Raw genomic sequence first — 19,425 nt, 5'->3', positions numbered from 1 at the left:
AATCTTTTCTGAACCCTTTCAGGTTTCACATCTTTCCTACAGCAAAGAGACCTGAATTGAACACAGTATTTGAAAAGTGGTCTAACCAATGTCCTGTACAGCTGCACCATGACGTCCTAATTCTGCTACTCGATGAACTGACCAATAAAGGCAAGCGAACCAAACACCACCTTCACTACTCCTACCTAATGATAGTCACTAAATGTCTCCAATAATCGCTACTTACCCTCCTAGCCAGATTGTTATCCACTCCTTTGTCTGTCCAACTGTTCTTCTCTCTCTTTAGGCCTTTAATCAGTTTTGGGCGGCACGGTGGCTCATGGTTAGCACTGCCTCACAGCGCCAGGGACTCCGGTTCGATTCTACTGCCGGGTAACTGGCTGATTCTCCCTGTGTCTGCGTGGGTTTCCTCTGGATACCCGGTTTCATCCCACAGCCCAAAGATGTGCGGGCGAGGTGGATTAGCCATGCTAAATTGCCCGGTGTGTTCAGGGATCTGTAGAGTTGGTGGGTTTATACGGGGATAGGTCATGATGGGATGCTCTGAGGGTTGGTGTAGACTTGTTGGGCCAAAGGATCTGTTTCCACACTGTAGAGATTCTATGTCTGTATGACCATTGTTTACTTGTGACCCCCTTCTCTCCAGCACACATTTCCCCGCCCCCCACCACCATATCTTCTGCACATAAACCAAAAATTTTCTAGCTACCTACCGAGGAAGGGTCACTGGACCTGAAATGTTAACTCTGATTTCTCTTCACAGATGTTGCCAGACCTGCTGAGTTTTTCCAGCAACTTCTGTTTTGTTTTTGATTTGCAGCATCTGCAATTCTTTTGGTTTTTGTTCACTATCCTATCTACCTGCGACTCCACCTTCAAGGAACTATGAACCTGCACCCCAAGGTCTCTTTGTTCAACAACTCTCCCCAGGACCTTACCATCAAGTGTGTAAGTCCTGCCCTTATTTGCCTATCCAAAATAGTACATGTCACATATACCTAAACTAATGTCCACCTGTCACTCCTTGGCCCATTTGCCCATCAGTTGTACTCTGAGGTAACCACCTTCGCTGCCTACTACACCAATTATGATGTTATCTGTCAACTTACTTACCATATCTCCTATATTCACATCCAAATCACTTCTCTAAATAACAAAAAGTCAAGGGCTAAGTGGAGCAGGCAAGAAACTGTAGAGTAAATTCCACAAGTAGATCACTCATGGTCTCTGTTCTATGTATGTTCCTATGGTGGGCCTTCGACCTGGTCAGTTATTACAGTGATATGGAGGTGCCGGTGTTGGACTCAGGTGGACAAGGTCAGAAGTCACATGACAGCAGGTTATAGTCCAATAGGTTTATTTGAAATCACAAGCTTTCAGAGTGCAGCCCCCTCACCAGGTGATGTCAGCACTCTGAAAGCTTGTGATTTCAAATAAACCTGTTAGACTACAACCAGTTATTACAGTGGATACACCTCTCAGTGGATTTCTAATCCACATCGGAGGACTGTTCAGATTCAACCACACTGGTTGATGACCAGACAGAGTAAGCATTTCAAGTTTCCTTCCTTTTAAAGAACTTTAGTTTTTAAACAATTCAGTAGCTTCATGGTGATTTTTTTTTTATTGAGACCAGTTTTGTTTTCTTATTTCTAGATACTTTTTTTTTTAAGAAAAGTATTTGAAACAGAATTAAACTTGCATTATCTGGATTCTCGGACCTGGCCAGTTAATGTTACCACTGCACTATAGTATCCTTCCATATGTGTTCTTGTATGTTGAGTGTGAATACGCAATTGAACTGTAGTATATTGTTTCAGCTTAGCCCAATTCTGTCTTCATTCAATATTCAAGTACTTGCCCCTGTATTGAGCATTGCTGGATTGTGATCAGAAAGCTTTTGGTTGTTTCACGTTACAACAGGCACACCAACTTTGTTTGCAGCCCAGCAACTAAAAATAGGCCCATGTGTTTGGGTGTTTGTGTGGCTCAGTTTCTTGCTAATTGGTACTCTTCAATAAGATGATATGTAACTAATGTGTTGGTTTCTATATTGCCTGTAGCTGCCAAACCACATCATTTATTAGGGCAAATGACCCCTGTGTGTTGTCACAACACTGCACTGCAAGACCTTTTGAAACCTCACCTTTTAACAATATGATTTCAACTCCAATGAAAAACAAAGTTGATTAGAGTTCACAAGAAATCCCAACAAAAAATCTGCCAGTGCCCAATATAAAGATTAAGAACTGAAAGAACTGTGGATGCTATACATCAAAAGAAGAAATTGCTGGAAAAGCTCAGCAGGTCTGGCAGCATCAGTGTAAAGAAATTACAGTTAACGTTTTGGGTTGAGTTCTGAGGAAGGGTCACTTGAATGGAAACATTACCTGTGATTTCTGCCCACAAATTCTGCCAGACCTACTGAACTTTCCCAGCAATTTTTTTGTGTTCCCAATGTAAAAGATTCCTGGCATTTATGTCCACAAAGCTTATGGGTAGCATTAGACATCTGTAGAAACCGTACACAAATGGAAAATTTTTTAAAAAATGTTCTTGTGGTCACCCAGAGCAGACCCTGCAGAATAAAATAAGTCGAAGCCTGATTGACAAATAAGGAAGCATTCCACTATTGCTGACACAATTGTCCAGTTTAACCACTGGATGGGGAAATATAGTAGTTGCTGTATGTTTTATGTCAGCCAGAAGAAAGGGAACAAGACTACTCTGCAGTTGCAAATATATAGTTCCAGCCCTGACAAATGAATGCCCCATGTTTTGGTTCGAAATTACAAGTTAGATTAAAGTGATGAAGTCTGAAATTAGAAAGATATTGTGTCAAATACAAAATCTTTTATTAAAGAGAAGGAGTCTGGAATTACATATCCTCTGAAAGTTATAAAATAAAATTTTATAATAATAATTATTATAATATAATTATTATAATAATTATAGTGTTATAAGATTTTATTATAATTTTATAAAATAAAATAAAATGTTCGCTGTTTGATTTTGAAATTGATAGATCAGATTTCTGTCTTCAGTTGATTATTGTTTCATTTTAACATGCTTTTAATGGTTCGTCCTGATGTTTCATCATTTTCAAAGACATATAGTTGTCTCCCCTCAAGCCTCATTGGTTTATAACAGAGTACACAAGTTGTATTCAGTTCAAAGGGTTTATTGAAATGACTGGTTAAATCCGCCTGTGTTAGACTGACTGCTCATTCTTGCTTCATTTATCTTTCAAGTTCAAGCTCTGGTGAAATTTAGGATCATGTCTATATAGCCTTGAAATATTTTCTCTTCCTATTCCTGTGCAATATACAATACAGGCATTATTTGTCAGTGATGGTGATACTATTGAACAACAGAATAGGCTAGGAGGTATCGCTGGAGATTGGCTCTCCCTATTTAACTGTTTATGTTTGTTATTCATTCCTGGGATCTGGGCGTCACTGGTTAGGCCAGCATTTATTGCCCATTCCTAATTGCCTAGAGAGCAGAAGTAAGAGGGAACTGTGTTGTAGGTCTGGAGTCACATGTAGACCGGACAGGTAACACAGCGGTTTCCTTCCTTAAAGGACATCAATGAATCAGGATTTTTTCCCCCCATTTTCCCTAATTACCTTTGACAAGATGGTGGTGAGCTGCCTCCTTGAACTGCTGCAGACCATTTGTTGAAGGTAAACACTGCCATTAGGGGAGGAGTTACAGGCTTTTGGTCCAATGTCAATGAAGGAACAGGGATATATTTCCAAGTCAGGTTGGACAGTGGCTTGGAGGATAACTTACGGTTGTTGGTGTTCCCATGCATCTGCTGCCCTTGTTTACATGGTAGTGGCCATAGGTATGGAAGGGACCCTTTAAGAAAACTTATCTTGTAGATGGTATTCTCTGCTACTGAATGTCAGTGGTGGAGAGTGTGGATGTGGTGCCAATCAGATGGACTCCTTTGCCCTGGATGGTGTCAAGCTTCTTGCGTGTTGTTGGAATTGCACACATCCAAGCAAGTGAGAAGCATTTTATCACATTCCTGATCGTCTTATGGGCAGGATTTGGGGAATCATCAGGAGAATAACTTGCTGCGGGATTTGTAGTCTCTTGATATGCTCTTGTAGCCACTGTCTTTATATGGCTAGCCCAGTTAGTTTTTGATCAATGATAACCCTCAGCATGTTGGTAGTGGGGGATTCGATGTAGGTGGTGCCATCAAATGTCAAAGGGCAATGGTTAGATTCTCTCGTTTTGCAGACGGTCATCGCTTTGTCACTTGTTAGCCAAAACCTAGATCTTATCCAGGTCTTCCTGCATTTGGACATGGACTAGTTTATTATCTGAGGAATCGTGAATGATGCTGACCATTGTGCAATCTTCAGTGAACATTCACGTTTCTAATCTTATGATGGAGGGAAGGTCATTGATAAAACAGCTGAAGATGGTTGGGTCCAGGAAACTTCCCTGAGGAACTCCTGCAGAGATACCCTGGAGCTGAGATGACTGACCTCCAACAACAACAACCACCTTTTATTTGCTAAATGTGATTCCCATTGATTGCAGTATTGCTCAGGCTTCTTGATGCCATGCTCAGTCAAATGCAGCCTTGATGTTGAGAGCAATCACTCAACCTCCCCTCTGGAATTCAGCTCTTTTGTCCATGTTTGAGCTAAGGCTCAATGAGATCAGGAGTTGAGTGGTCCTGGTGGAACCCAAACTGAACATCAGTGAGCAGCTGATTGCTGAGCAGTTGCAGCTTGACAGTGCTGTTAGTGATATCTTCCAACACTTTATGATTGAGAGTAGACCAATGGGGCAGTAATTAGCAAGATTGGGTTTGTTCTGCGCTTTGTGAATAGAATATACCAGAGTAATTTTCCACATTTTTTGGATAGATGTCAGTGTTGGAACAGCTTGGCTAGGCATGCGTAAGTTATGAAGCTCAAGTCTTCAGTACTATCAATGGAATGTTGTCAGGGCCCATAGCTTAGGCAGTGTCCAATGCCTCATGGCTCTTATTGATAGCACATGGAGTGAATTGAATTAGCTGGAAACTAGCACCTGTGATGCTGGGTACCTCTGGAGGTGATAAGTGCACAATGCAATGAATGGGAGGAACCTTAGCTCTCAACAAGTAAGAATTTTCTTGACGTATCTAAATCTATTGTGCATGAGTTGATAGAGATTAATTTCTACAACAAGTCAACAACCCTACTATGTAGGGGGAGGCAGTGGCCTAGTGGCATTATCACCAGATCCAGAACCTCCAGTAATGATCTGAGGACCCTGATTCAAATCCCATCATGGCCAATTGTGGAATTTGGATTCAATTTTAAAAATTTGGAATTAAGAATCTAATGTTTGTGAAACCAATGCTGATTGACAGAAAAACCCATCTGGTTCACCAATCTGCTTTAGAGAAGGAAATAGCCATTCTTACCTGGTCTAGCCTACATTTGATTTCAGACCCACAGCAATTGGTGGGCAATAAATGCTGGCCTGGCCAGAGACGTCTACATCCTGTGAATGAATAAAAAAGAAATCATGACTCCCTGGATGATGGTTGGTACACTGGATGAATGTCCGTCATTTTATGGTTGGCAATTCCTGTGTCTTTTGTGGAAGTCCTGGGAGATATCATGGGTAGATTTGCCTGATTAAATAGGTCTCCACTCCATTTCCTCACTCTGTTTACTTTCCATGATGACATCTGTGCAGATGGAACTAAAAACAAAATCCACTGGCTTTTAGCTTTTTTTATTATATCCTGATTCCATTAAGTGCATATTTTATTTTGTTTGTTCTGTTCACTTAATTCCACCTTCGTCCTTCATGTTTGAGATGAAAACTTTCAGCAGCAACACAATAGAAAGAGAGGAAAAGTTATGGCTGAGGATATGGAAAGATTCCTTATGAGTCAAACATGTTCCTTGTTATCTAAAAGCATTCTCACTGAATTTGTAACAAATACTCCTGGTCACTCTGCCTCTGTCTACATTGGTGCTATTGATGTGCAGGGCTCTTTCATAATCTCAAATAAAAGTCCCAATGTGGTGTCAAAATTATCTTTGGATAATTTGGGGAGAAGGTATGCCCTGTGCCTGCGACGTCACCAGTTTAAATACATAAGTGCCACACTACTGCTCACTACCCCCCATGGAGGAGATGTTCCTACTGCAGCCTTGTCCTCTGAACTCGCATGGTCTGTCACCCAGTGGGCTCAATTTTGATGTCAAGTGAATGAGTTAAAATCTCACCCAACATGCAGAGATTCATTTGTTCAAGTCCACTCCTAGACTGTAGCACAACGTCTCAGGATGACTCTTCAGCACCCTGTGCTGCACTCGCTCCATTACTCATCAGATGTGCTGACTTGTGGGTGAAACTGAGGCTTCACTTGTCCTCTCGGGTACCTGAAAGGACTTGCAGTACAATTTCAAAGTGGAGCAGGGTAATTCCCCCGGCTTCCCAGCCAATATCTCTCATCAGTCAGCATCTGCAAAAGCAGGTGATCCTGTCCCTATCACATTGCTGTTGGAAACTTGCTCTGTGCAAATAAGCCTGCTCCATTTCCCACATTTAAATATTAACTATAATGTCATCGGCTGTGCACTGCTCTGGATAATCCTGTGATTGTGAAAAGGTCTATATAAATGCAAGCCTTTCTTCTTTAAACCATGGGAGCATTTATTGGGGGGAAAGAAAAACAGCAAGGAGCCTTCCCAGTGCTCTGGCCCATATTTCTACACAGGGACACTGGGACAAGAACAGCTCCTCAAGTCTCATCCACCATTTAATCAATTAGGTCACGGACATACCTTAGCTCAATGTTGTTCTCATCATTGTCCTCAATACTCTTACCAAACAATCATCTATTAATCTTAGATCAATTGAAAATTTCAAGACTAACAGCCACAGTTGCAGATTTTCATTACATTACACATCATTACAACCTCAATTACAATGGAGTGGGGTACTCCTAGAGTGCATACAGCATGGAAGCAGACCATTTGTTCCAACCAGTCCATGCTGAACATAATCCCAAACTAAACTAGTCCCACCTGCCTGCTCCTGGCCCATATCCTTCCAAACCTTTTCTATTTATGTACTTATGTAAGTGTCTTCTAAATGATGTAACTGTTCCTGCATCCACCACTTCCTCAGGAAGTTCATTCTACATACAAACCATCCTGTGTAAAAAGAAGAAAAAATGGCCCTCATATCTTTATTTAAATCTCTCTGTTCTTAAAAATATGCCCCCCCCCACCCCACCCGTCTTGAAATCCTCCATCCTAGGGAAAAGACACTATTAACCCTATCTGTACCTGTCATGATTTTCTAAACCTCTATAAGGTCACCTCTTAACCTCCTACACTGCAGTGAAAAAATTCCCAGCCTCTCTTTATAACTGAAACCCTCCATACACCACAAAATCCTGGTAAATCTCTTCTGAATCCTCTCCAGCTTAATAAAATCTTTCCTGTAACTGGGCAACAAGAACTGAGCACAGTACTGCAGAAGAGGCCTCGCCACTGTTCTGTACAATCTTCTACATGAGTTCCCAGTTCCTATACTCAAAGGACTGAGCATTGAAGGCAAGCATGCTAAACACCTTCCTAAGCACCCTGTCTATATGTGACCAAAGAATTATGTACTTGAACCCATAGATCCCTGTATTCTACAGCACTACCCCAAGGCCCTACTATTAATTGTATTTTGCCTACAGAAAGGAAGGAACTTTGCTCTGGAAGACCTCTCTGCATTTCCTAGTGACAATTCAAAGTGTGCACTCCAGTGAACCTGGCATGTGGGGCAAACACAGCAGCAAAGCGCCTGCGCAGAAATTAACAAGATCAGCTAGTTTTGTTTTGCGACACTGGTTGGAAGAGAGGCATTTAAATGAAAAAATATTTCAGTTATGCAGATGCAGAGAAACTATTTCCTGTGCTGGGGGCATTCTGAATGAAAAGGCACAATCTTAAGTGTGGAGTTTGGTCATTCAAAAGTGAAAGTGGAAAGCACACTCTCATGTAATTGGTGACAAAAATCTACAACTGTTTGAGATTGATCGATGATTGTTTGGTAAGAGTATCGAGGGCTATATAGAGAACAACATTGAGCTAAAGTATGTCCGTGACCTAATTGATTAAATGATGGATGAGACTTGAGGAGCTGTTCTTGTTTCAGTGTCCCTGTGTAGAAATATGGGCCAGAGCACTGGGAAGGCTCCTTGCTGTTTTTTACATAGTGAACTGGGATCTTTAAAAGGCAGTTGTGACCTCAGGACATAGGCCAAGTTATGTCATTGTTGGTACCTCTTGTGCGTAGTTGTTTGGGATTTAAAGTAAGATCACAATTGCACCTAGTGTAGAGATAACAAGGTGTAGAGCTGGATGAACACAGCAGCTGCTTGGCCTGCTGTGTTCATCCAGCTCTACACCTTGTTATCTCAGATTCTCCAGCATTGGCAGTTCCTACTATCTCTGCAGCTAGTGTACCTTTGTTACAGGATGTCAAACATTCTCAACAATTCACTGTCATGCCATGTACACTCCCTTAGTCATGATGGTGACCCATCAGAACACACCTTCTTTTGTGACCTGTATTCTGTGTTCTGACAGCTTCTTCTGTAAAAGAAATTTCTCTTGATCCCACTCCTTGCTGTAAGTATCCATTTTTACGTTGAAGACCCCTTAGACTTTGCAACCTGTTGAAACATATTTCCTTATTATCTCCCAAAAATCTTTGTATTTCAAAAGCCTCTGAGTCTGCTGTGTCTTTATTTTCTGCTTACAGTAATCCCATCTCTTCTCAACTGCCGTTATGCCCAATAGATTTAATTGTAATTAATGCTCTTCATTCTCTGTAGTTTGATGTCTTTCTAAAATTAGATGCTCAACTGTAGCCTAACCATTGTCTTGTGCAGGTTTATCATTATCTTTCGGAAAATACTCGGCGCTTCTATTTATAAAACTCCAGTATCATAGTCTAGTCTGTCTGCACTTTCACACTGGGGGAGCTGTCTGGTGGAATCCCTTAGAAAATCCCTCTTTGAGCCATCAGTAGCTTTCCATTGATTATAACCGTGTGTGTTTGTGAGAAGCAACTTGAATTTATAGAGCAACTTCCATTATATCAGCACAGCAGCTCACTGCCAATGAAGTGTCTTTTAAAATGTAAGCACTGTTTTAAGGTGGGAAAATGGGCCAGCCAAACTGCATGGAGCAAAGTTCAAAAAAGCAGGCATGAGGTTCATGTGCAAATTAGCCATTTTAATGCTGCTGGCTAGCCAGGATACTGGTACAACTCTCCTGCAAATAGCACCACAGGATATTTTAATGAGGACAAATGCAACATCACTTTGCCATCTCATCTGAAAGCTGGTTCCATGCCCCTGCAGTGCCAGCCAAGATTATGTTGTCAAGACCTATGATGGGACTTGAACACACAACCTGTTGAATCCCAGGGGAGATAGTCTTTGCTACCATTAAACTGCTAGAAGGCAAGCAATTACTTAACTGATTATTATAAATGTGAGAGCAAAATCAGGAAGGGCTGTAAACCAGGGAAAATAGTGTCAATGGCAATGCAGGGCTGCTGGAGTGTTTGCTTTTTGGTTGGAGAATCAGTAGGAATCTGCTGGTCATTTCCAATGGGAAGGCCCACAGTAGGAATCAGATGGATCAGACTCTCTCAATGGTAGGAAACCACCTCAAAGAATATTAGCGAATCAGATGGGTTTTTATAACAATTTATAGTCACCGTCACTGAGACGAACTTTCAATTCCAGGTTTATTCATTGAATTTCAATTCCAGCAGCCACTATAGTTGGATTTGAGCCTTTGTCCCGAGAACATTAGCGTGGACCTCCTGGGGTTGGGGCAGCTGCCGCCAAGGCCCAGTGGGGAAAGACCACCACTTAAGGTCTTTCTGCCGCAGTTAAATGGGGGTCTGTTCAATTATTGGACCCTCCTGGTGTGTCAACTATATGTAAAGATAATCTTGTACAGGTAAGAAATGTCTTTGGTTTGTCTACTGAATAGAATCCAACTCCAATGTTTGTTTCTTCATATACTACTATACAGCTGAACTGCTTTAGTTACTATGTATGTACATAAAGATATCTTTTATGAATAAAGTATATTTTTTTGAAATTTAAAAAAAAGCATGGGCCTCTGGATTGCTTGTCTAATGACAAGTGGTAGCTAGCAATAATTTTTTTTTGAAAGATGTTAATTTAATTGAAAAGGAAAACAACAAACTGCCACTGGTTGAAGCTCTATAAGGAGCTTTGACTTTCCTTTTTGAAAGATTACAGTGATCCACACTGCAGGAAATTTTTATGGTTCCATTTCTATGTCACTTCGCTGCTAATGCAGCTAGACTGCTGTGTGTGTGTGTAGGTGTGTTTAGGCCTGTGGGCATATGTGGGTGTGGAGTGTTGAGGGCTGTTTCATCTACAATGCAATTTTTAGATGTTGGAGATGCCATGGTGTCAGTCACCTGTGTAGCCAGGAAATCCAGAGCGAGATTGACTGTCCCTTTAAGAAATGTGATTTTAATCTATAACCATAAAATCTAACCCCTTTTTGAAAGCATTCAAGCAGGAATCTGCTGAAACCATTATCATTGCTCCTTCCTAGGTCCTGCAAAAATCACATTCTCCTGAAATGTTTGCTCCCTTGTTTTCAGTTCCATTTTTTCATGATTGTCATGTCATGACTAGTTTCTGAAATATGTTTTTGTATGATTTATTGGAGTCAGTAAGCTTTTACTTTTTATTATCTTCCCTTTTGTTTGAAGATTATTGATCTTGCTGACTGGTGTTGAATATAGTGACACAGTGCTAGGAGGTGGTTGGAGGGGACTAGGGGTGGATTGTGGAGTCAAGTGTTTCAGTGTCTACTTCTTTCTGTCCCTCAGAAACCATTTCTGCTGGTAATCTCTCAACCTCTGAAGTCTTTCATACTTCCTCATGGCTTTATCTCCGTACACCTGGCCTCTAGCAGGAGCACTTTTCAGCATATTCGGAATGTTTTGAATTGTAGTCACCACTTTAATGTGGGAAATGCAGCAGTCAATTTGCACATAGCAAGTTCCCGCAAACAACAATGAGAAAAAGACAGAATAATCTGCATGAAGGCCATCCTTGTAGAAGGATAAATATTGGCCAGGGCACAGAGGCTAACCGAAAGGCCCTCAGTATAATGTCATGTCGTCAGCAGCATTTCCTCTAATTTCCTCACTGACTGCACAGTCCTCTGAGGTCCCTACACTGCAGTGACTTCTGGAACTGTAGGTCAATGCTGCAATCCATGTGCCGCACTGTGTGGAACGTTGCAGCTTAGAGGGAATGTTGACCGTCAGAATCTCCAACAACGTTTCACTCCCTCAGCACTACACTTGAAAATCAAAGTAGATTATAAACTGAAGTCCCTGGAGGACAAACCCACAATCTTATGACATTGTCAGTCCATATGCTGTCACTCAATGGTCTTTGTTGCTGATCAAGTGGGAAATGTCTTGTGAAAACATTAAAGTTCTGAATGCAGTGAAAGCATTGCAGGGTGCTGCGGGATGTTGCCGTGAGAGCAGTGCATTTTACTAAGTATCTGTACTTTTGTTCTGCAGGTCTCATGGCTCACAAATTGTCAGTCCACGATTACCAGCTGCTGCTGAACAAAGGATGGGTTAGGTGAGTGAGCGTTGGTGAATCGAAACCCAGAGCATTTAAAACCCTGAATCTGATGCAGAACAAGTTTTCTTTAAATTCAGTCGTGGCATGAGGGCAACACTGGCTAGAATTGTACACATTGCCCATCACAGACGGTAGTTAAGAGTCAACCACATTGATGAGGGCCAGACCAGGCAAGGATGGCAGTTTCCTTCCTTAAAGGGCATTAGTGAACCAGATGGGTTTTTTTTTCAAACCATGGTTTCATGGTCATTGTTAGGCTCTTCCAGATTTTTGTTATTGAATTTGAATTCAGGTCCCTAGAACATTACATGGGTGAGAGATAGTAGGAACTGCAGATGCTGGAGAATCCGAGACAACAAGGTGCAGGGCTGGATGAACACAGCAGGCCAAGCAGCATCATAGGAGCAGAGAGGCTGACGTTTCGGGCCTAGACCCTTCATCAGAAAAGGGGGAGGGGAAGGGGGTTTTGAAATAAATAGGGAGAGAGTGGGAGGCGGATAGAAGAGGGATAGAGGAGAGGATAGGTGGAGAGGAAACAAACAGGTCGAAGAGGCGGGGATGGAGCCAGTAAAGGTGAGTGTAGGTAGGTAGGTAGGGAGGGGATAGGTCAGTCCAGGGAGGACGGACAGGTCAAGGGGGCGGGATGAGGTTGGTCGGTAGGAGATGGAGGTGCGGCTTGAGGTGGGAGGAGGGGATAGGTGGGAGGAAGAACAGGTTAGGGAGGCAGGGACGAGCTGGACTGGTTTTGGGATGCGGTAGGGGGAGGGGAGATTTTGAAACTTGTGAAATCCACATTGATACCATTGGGCTACAGGGTTCCCAAGCGGAATATGAGTTGCTGTTCCTGCAACCTTCGGGTGGCATCGTTGTGGCACTGCAGGAGGCCCAGGATGGACATGTCGTCTGAGGAATGGGAGGGGGAGTTGAAATGGTTCGCGACTGGGAGGTGCAGTTGTTTGTTGCGAACCGAGCGTAAGTGTTCTGCAAAGCGGTCCCCGAGTCTCCGCTTGGTTTCCCCGATGTAGAGGAAGCCACACCGGGTACAGCGGATGCAGTATACCACATTGGCAGATGTGCAGGTGAACATCTGCTTGATGTGGAAAGTCTTCTTGGGGCCTGGGATGGGGGTGAGGGAGGAGGTATGGGGGCAGGTGTAGCACTTCCTGCGGTTGCAGGGAAAAGTGCCGGGTGTGGTGGAGCTGGAGGGGAGTGTGGAGCGGACAAGGGAGTCACGGAGAGAGTTGTCCCTCCGGAAAGCAGATAAAGGTGGGGAGGGAAAGATGTCTTTGGTGGTGGGGTCGGATTGCAGATGGCGGAAGTGTCGGAGGATGATGCGTTGGATCTAACATTACATGGGTGTCTGGATTAACAGCCTAGTGATAATACCACTAGGTCACCACCTCCCCTATTAAGCTTATCTAAAGCTTGATGTTTCCTTAAAGAATTTCAATCTTTATTCTTTCTGATAATCCCACACGCTGCCTGGATGGGTCAGTGGAAAGCACACTGCCTTGTGCAGGAGTGATCAATATAGGCTGCAGAAGTTCCATATTTAATACTCCGTCTATACACAGCGTGGCAATCTGGTTGAGATACTGCAGGTAATAACAATGATCTTGGCAGGATTCCTGCTCTTGAATGAGCAATGTAGCAACTTAGCAACCCCTGTGATCCCTCCTGATCCAGTATTCTGCCAACCTGTATTTACTTTTCTGTTTGTTGACTGTGAATGTGTGGACCAAGCGAGCTTAGTATCTCCCCTAACACACAAGATTCGTGGGTCAACACACTGTGGCAGAGCATGACTGACATTTGTTGAAAGTGAGATACCCTCTGAGCATCTACAATCGTGATCAACACAACTCATTGAGTAGAATAGATTGTATTTGCATCTGTCGACATTTAGGGAATTATTTAAATGTGTTAAAGGATATTAAAGAATCTGAGATCAGGCAATGATGAACTGTTTTGATTGGAATCCATTAAAAATAGGGAATTTTAAGGTTATTAAAATCAGAGTTTAGCCTTTTTAAAAAAAATAACTCTTGTGTTAACTGAGTTTCAAAACTGAAACTTGTATTAAGGAAGGTTGTTAAGTGACTTGGAACCAAGCCAAGGTAAATGGACAGATGAACCAGGATTGTATTAAGTAGCAGAGCAGACTAGGGAGCTGTAAGATTTTCTATTCCCTCCCGCACCGAGTGTTGTGCAAGACCTTTAGGATCCTGTAGCAAACTCGTTGTGATATCACAGAGCTGCACATCACAGAATGTAAATAGCACAGTGTGGGCAGACTTAAAGCAGATAGTAATGCACCAAACTATTCAGAACTAGAATGACTCAGATGCTCATGGAAATGAACACCAAAAGGTGGGTAGGTCCTTTGGTTAATGTAACTGTCGGATTAGAGTCTGGTATGTCTATTATTTACCATGTACAGCAGTATTTAGTATTAATGCATAATAAAAAGTGTTACTTTTCAGGTCTAAACCTCAAGACCTTCTCTTCAGCCAGTCTGTCTTGCACCAAACTGTGTTGTTTCAAACCAATCAACAAAATGCTCCTACTCCAGTGTTCCTGATTTCTCATGGAATGAACTGTCACTAGTCAAAGAGCTAAATTCTGTAATGAGGAAGAAGTCCCCCTTGCAAATATCACTAATCTCTCACAGGACCATTGACTGACCACAGACTCCATGACACTACAAACGGTTAAAATGTTTTTAGAAATAAAATGATTATAGGCAATACAAATTTTAGTCAATTAACTGGTGTCCTGTGTGGGATAGAATTATATGTTGTTCCTGATCTCCAACTTCCTGCCTAAAGTTTATCAGAATCTTTTGATATAGAAAATCAAAACCATACGGTTAGTAGTGGATGAATCCAGCAACTCTGGGACCTTGACAGTATCATAGTAAGATATGCAACATCAGACTTTGGATACACAGCTGTTCTTACATTAACAAATTAATTCTACCCAGGGTGACTCTATAATTTGATAATGGCTAATGTTGTGAGACTGCTATCCTGGTATTAGAGCCTCTGAAAGAGCCAGTTGGAGTAGGGATGATCACTTTGGGTCCGATGAGTGCTCCCTCTCGTGAGACCGTGGTGAGAGAGTTTTGCAAAATGATCTGTTTTAATTCCAGGAAGCTGTGATTACCCTCAAAACAGTTTGGATTGTGGATTTTTTCTGATTTCTCTTAGTGCGCTGCCAAGCATCATCCAGTGTTTCATATTGTCCTCTTCTCCTTCCACACCCACTTTTGCCCTCTCTTTCTCTAACTGTATGTTGCCAGTTATTTATGCTCTGTCTGCCTGTCTGTGCTCTAGGTGTCTTCCTCTCTCTTTGGGTTCTCTCTCTGTCTCTCTCTCTCATTCTCACACTTGCCCTCTGTCGCTCACTCTCTCTCTCTCTCTCTCTCTCTCTCTGTGTTTTGCAAGAGGTGTATAACTGATGTACGGTGCTTCTTAGACATGGTAATGCAAGTTGGAAAATTTATCTGCAACTTGGCCAGATTTATTCCATTCGTAAGAGAATTTTCGAAAACAGGTCAGCAATGATTTTGGAGTCAGGAACAGATTACAGGTTTTGGAAAGATTAAGGAGAGGCCACTTTTTTCACTGAAACTTGAGCACATTGCAATCCAGGTTAACTCATTACAATTTCTGCAAGTCTGTCATGTGGATAGCCTGGGATTTTTTTTCTCCCTGGAGAGTAGGTGGTTATAGAGATTTATAAAATTGTGAGAGGCATAGATAAGGTGAATAGCAAAGATCTTTTCCCTAGGATTGGGGACCTCAAAACCGGGGGGATGGTGGGGGGGGTGGGGCATAGGATTTGGGTGAGAGGGGAAAGATCTTTTTCTTAAAAAAAAAATAGAACCTGAGGGGCAACTTCTTCACACAGAGGGTGGTGTGTGTATGGAATGAACTGCCAGAGGAAGTGGTAGAGATGGGTACAGTTACAACATTTTAAAAGACATTTGAATATGTACATAAATAGGAAAAGTTTAGAGGGATATGGGCCAAATGGAGGCAAGTGGAACTAGTATAGATCGGGAAATATGTTCGACATGGACTGGTTGGACCAAAGATGCTGTATGATTCTGACTCTGCAATTTGTTAAGACCAAACCCTGGGTGAGGTTCCTCAATTTGTTACAGTACCAGGTGGACTACCTCAAACCTGTTTAAGCTTTGGGTGAGGGCTCCTGTAATATTCCCCTTGGTTATTCACACGACACCTCTAATTGGTTACGAGAATTTTAAAAGGATCCCTTTCCTTTGTGAATACCTTTTTTGTTTTTTCTCCCAGATCCAAATAAATTTGTACTTTAAAAGAAGCCAATTTTATTAAGCTTTCATAAATTAACAAATGTGCATGTATGAATTGTTAAACATGAGAAGAAACTGTAATGTGATACACCATACACAGATGAAAAATGAGAGGTGAGTCCAAAAAGATAAAAGCATAATAAAAGGATTTACAGCTGTGATGAAGAGTCATCTAGACTCAAAACGTTACCTTGCTCCCTCTCCATGGATGCTGCCTGACTCGCTGTGATCTCCAGCATTTTTTGTTTTTAAAAAGATTTAAAGATAAGTTCTGAATTGCTTGTGAAGAGCAAATTGGTGAATGTTGCATCTGTGATGCATTGATGTTGGCTGTCAATTCCATGATTCTAGGCTTTGTAGTTGGATTGAAATTCCTCAGTCCTGATTCCATGTGGTACTGGCTGACTAACAGCACTCTGAGTAAAATGTAGTGTTTTTTTTAGTTTGCTTTGCTTGCTGTGCAGGGGTATTTTAAATGGCTGTTCACAGTGCTTCATAACACACTTGGAAATAAGGCGACTAGTGCACACACAGCTTGCTTTTAAAGCATGTGTATTCCTGAAAGGGGGAAACCCCAAATGTGTTAGGTAGCCAAGAAAATCGATATTTGGTCACACATCTTTTATTTATAGAAAAAAAAGTGTAATTAAAGTTCAGTAGACCCATAGATCCAGGGTTATGATAAAGTTCAAACTGATGGAAGATGAAAACTGGTCTATGTTATGTCAAGAGATTTGAAGACTGAAAAGTTTTTTTCACGATTATAGCGAGGGAGCATTAGTAGTTACATGGGGATGTGAAATGTTTGTAGTCTTCATGCGATGATGTTTCATGCCAACGTGGACTACAGGCCTTTCCATAACAGTCTTATTGGTATTGAAAGAAATCTCAAACTCCTTCATGTATACATTGATTCAGGCCCAGTCTGACGAGATGTGACTGGAATATTTCAGGCAAGGTACAAATAGCAATGGGTACACTCTCTATCCCGAAAGCAGCAATGGATTGAGCAACAAAAGGAAGGTCTTATTCTTCTAGAAGAATAAGAGTTTTATTCTTTGGCAATAACTAACACAATACCATCGACTGAGGGAAAACTCAGCCATGTTTGTGCAGCTCAGTAATCTGACCAGGAATGTACAAGGGTCAGGAAATGCTGCCTGCAAAGGTTGTTGAAATTTCTTTCAGGCCAGAAGCCACGCTGGACAATAGTGGAAGGCTTTATCGATGTACAACTACAGATTGGTTATACCACAATCCATTGCAAAGCAAAACCCTGCAGAAACTCCATGAGGTGTTCTCTTAGCTATCGTAAAGTACAGAGCAAGACCTCAACAACCAGTTTGGTGACCAGATATTTCAAAAGACATTTTGTCTTATAGGCCAAGTGCCTGCAGAACCAATGGTTTGATCAAGTAAATCAGCTAGAGGAGAGTCACAGTAAAAACCAGCCGGGATGATACAACTCTAGACTTACACTGTCAAACTACAACCCAGGGCAGAAAGTCTGGTTGAGGGTCTGGAAGTCAGAGGCCAGCAGAGAATCAGATCAGCCAAGGCCTTGAATGTTGTCAAAGTGTCCAAAAGGACAAAAGCGACAGGAAAGCATTGATCTCACTAGATCCATGACGTGAAGCAGTATGATTGATTATTACAGAAACAAAAGCAGAAATTGCCGGGAAAACTCTGCAGGTCTGGCTGCATCTGTAGACAGAAAGAAGAGTCAACATTTTGGGTTCAGTGACTAGCTCTGAGGAAAGGTCACTGGACCTGAAACATTGACTCTGCTTTCTCTCTACGGATGCTGCCAGACCTGCAGAGTTTTCCCAGCAATTTCTGCTTTTCTTTCTGTTTTCCAATATTTGCAGTTCTTTCAGTTTTTAATGATCGCATATTCTGTAATAATCATATCTAGGCTGCCTCAGGCAGTGTACAGATGGTAAGACTATTCCAGCCATGGTACAACACCCATATTCTACCGTTGAATTCCTATCGAAATCCACTTGTGGCATTCAGAGTTTCAGCTCACCTTGACCTGTCAGATTATAGGGAGGGGAAGATGGGGATAAAATATTTGTTAATCCAGAGACCCAGGTCATGTTCTGGGGACTTGGGTTCAAATCCCGTCACAGCAGATGGTCGAAGTTGAATTCAATAAATATCTGGAATTAAGAATCTAACGATGACCGTGAATCCATTGTCGATTGTCAGAAAAACCCATCTGGTTCACTAATACCCTTTAGGGAAGGAAACTGCCATCCTTACCTGGTCTGGCCTACATGTGACTCAGACCCACAGCAATGTGGCTGACACTTAACCACCCTCTGGGCAATTAGGGATGGGCAATAAATGCTGCCTGGCCAGCGATGTCCTCATCCCGTGAAATGATTTTTTTAAAATTCAAAGACTGCTAATATTCTGTGTAATCGTTGACACCAATCGGTAAATGACAGGAATAATGTGGACCAAGCAGAAAGAACTTAGCCGTGGTATAAAACAATTTGGGGCAGGGATGGTGGAGTTTGGGATTCCAATTGACTCCTTCCATTGCTGCACTGAGCATTACTTAATGATAGCGACAGGTATGGTACTGTGTTGATTCCGAGTGCTCAGGGTCATGGAACTGAGTTACAAACGGGTATCCATCATCCATGTGGAGGTGTTTGCTTCTAATTTACCCTACTAACGCACTCGGAGGTATGTTACTGGGTGAATGCTTCAGAGAAAGTGTTCAAGTTCCAGAATAGCTGTTAAAATATTATATATTTTTTAAATAATGCTGGATCACTGAAAGTGGCTTAAACAGCTATCCGATTGGAATAAAAACACAATTGGTTCCCTAATGTCCTATAAGTTTGGAAATTTGTTTTTCTTGATCTGAAGTATCCCCAACAGGACTATGGTTAATTCCTAACCGCTCCAGCAAGCTAATCGGTCAACCACAACCTTTTCCCATTAACTAGTGACGGACAATAAATATCACCAATGTCTACTTTCTTAGACTAAATATTTAAAGAGGAGTGTTACAGATAGGCACAAGAAGTTCAGGCAGTTTATACACGGGAATAGTTAGTCAATCGGCCCATACCCCAAAAAAAGGGCTTGGTTAGTTTGGTTAGCTGGATGGCTGGCTAGTTTGCAATGCAGAGAGATGCAAACCATGTGGGTTCAGTCCCTACACTGGCTGAGGTTACCGTGAAGGATTCTCGTTCTCAACCTCTTCCCTTGCCTGAGGTGTGGTGACCCTCAGATTAAACCTCCATCATTTGCCCCTCTTGTGAGACAGCAACCCTATGGTCCGGTAAGACAATGGTGACTTTTGCCTTTTTGTTTCAATGTAGCTTTATAAAATATTATGTAATGTTAGCTTGATAAATATCAATATCGTATA

At 41.9% G+C, this 19,425-nt stretch overlaps 2 protein-coding genes across 3 annotated transcripts in view; one reads left to right on the top strand and one right to left on the bottom strand.

Moving 5' to 3' along the window:
• The window catches only part of hepacamb (hepatic and glial cell adhesion molecule b), a 361,487-nt gene that overhangs the window by 229,064 nt on the left and 112,998 nt on the right, over positions 1-19,425 (bottom strand). The gene's annotated exons all lie outside the window — the stretch shown is intronic.
• The window catches only part of LOC109923347 (arginyl-tRNA--protein transferase 1-like), a 44,710-nt gene that overhangs the window by 2,874 nt on the left and 22,411 nt on the right, over positions 1-19,425 (top strand). For both annotated transcript variants that reach the window (XM_048615453.1, XM_048615452.1), the window contains exon 2: positions 11,629-11,692. In XM_048615453.1, the coding sequence (XP_048471410.1) occupies positions 11,629-11,692 (64 nt within the window). The remainder of the gene's footprint in view (positions 1-11,628; positions 11,693-19,425) is intronic.

Source organism: Rhincodon typus, chromosome 32 (assembly GCF_021869965.1).
Source record: "Rhincodon typus isolate 14 chromosome 32, sRhiTyp1.1, whole genome shotgun sequence".
NCBI classification, from domain to species: Eukaryota; Metazoa; Chordata; class Chondrichthyes; order Orectolobiformes; family Rhincodontidae; genus Rhincodon; species Rhincodon typus.
This window is presented reverse-complemented; position numbering and strand designations above follow the sequence as displayed.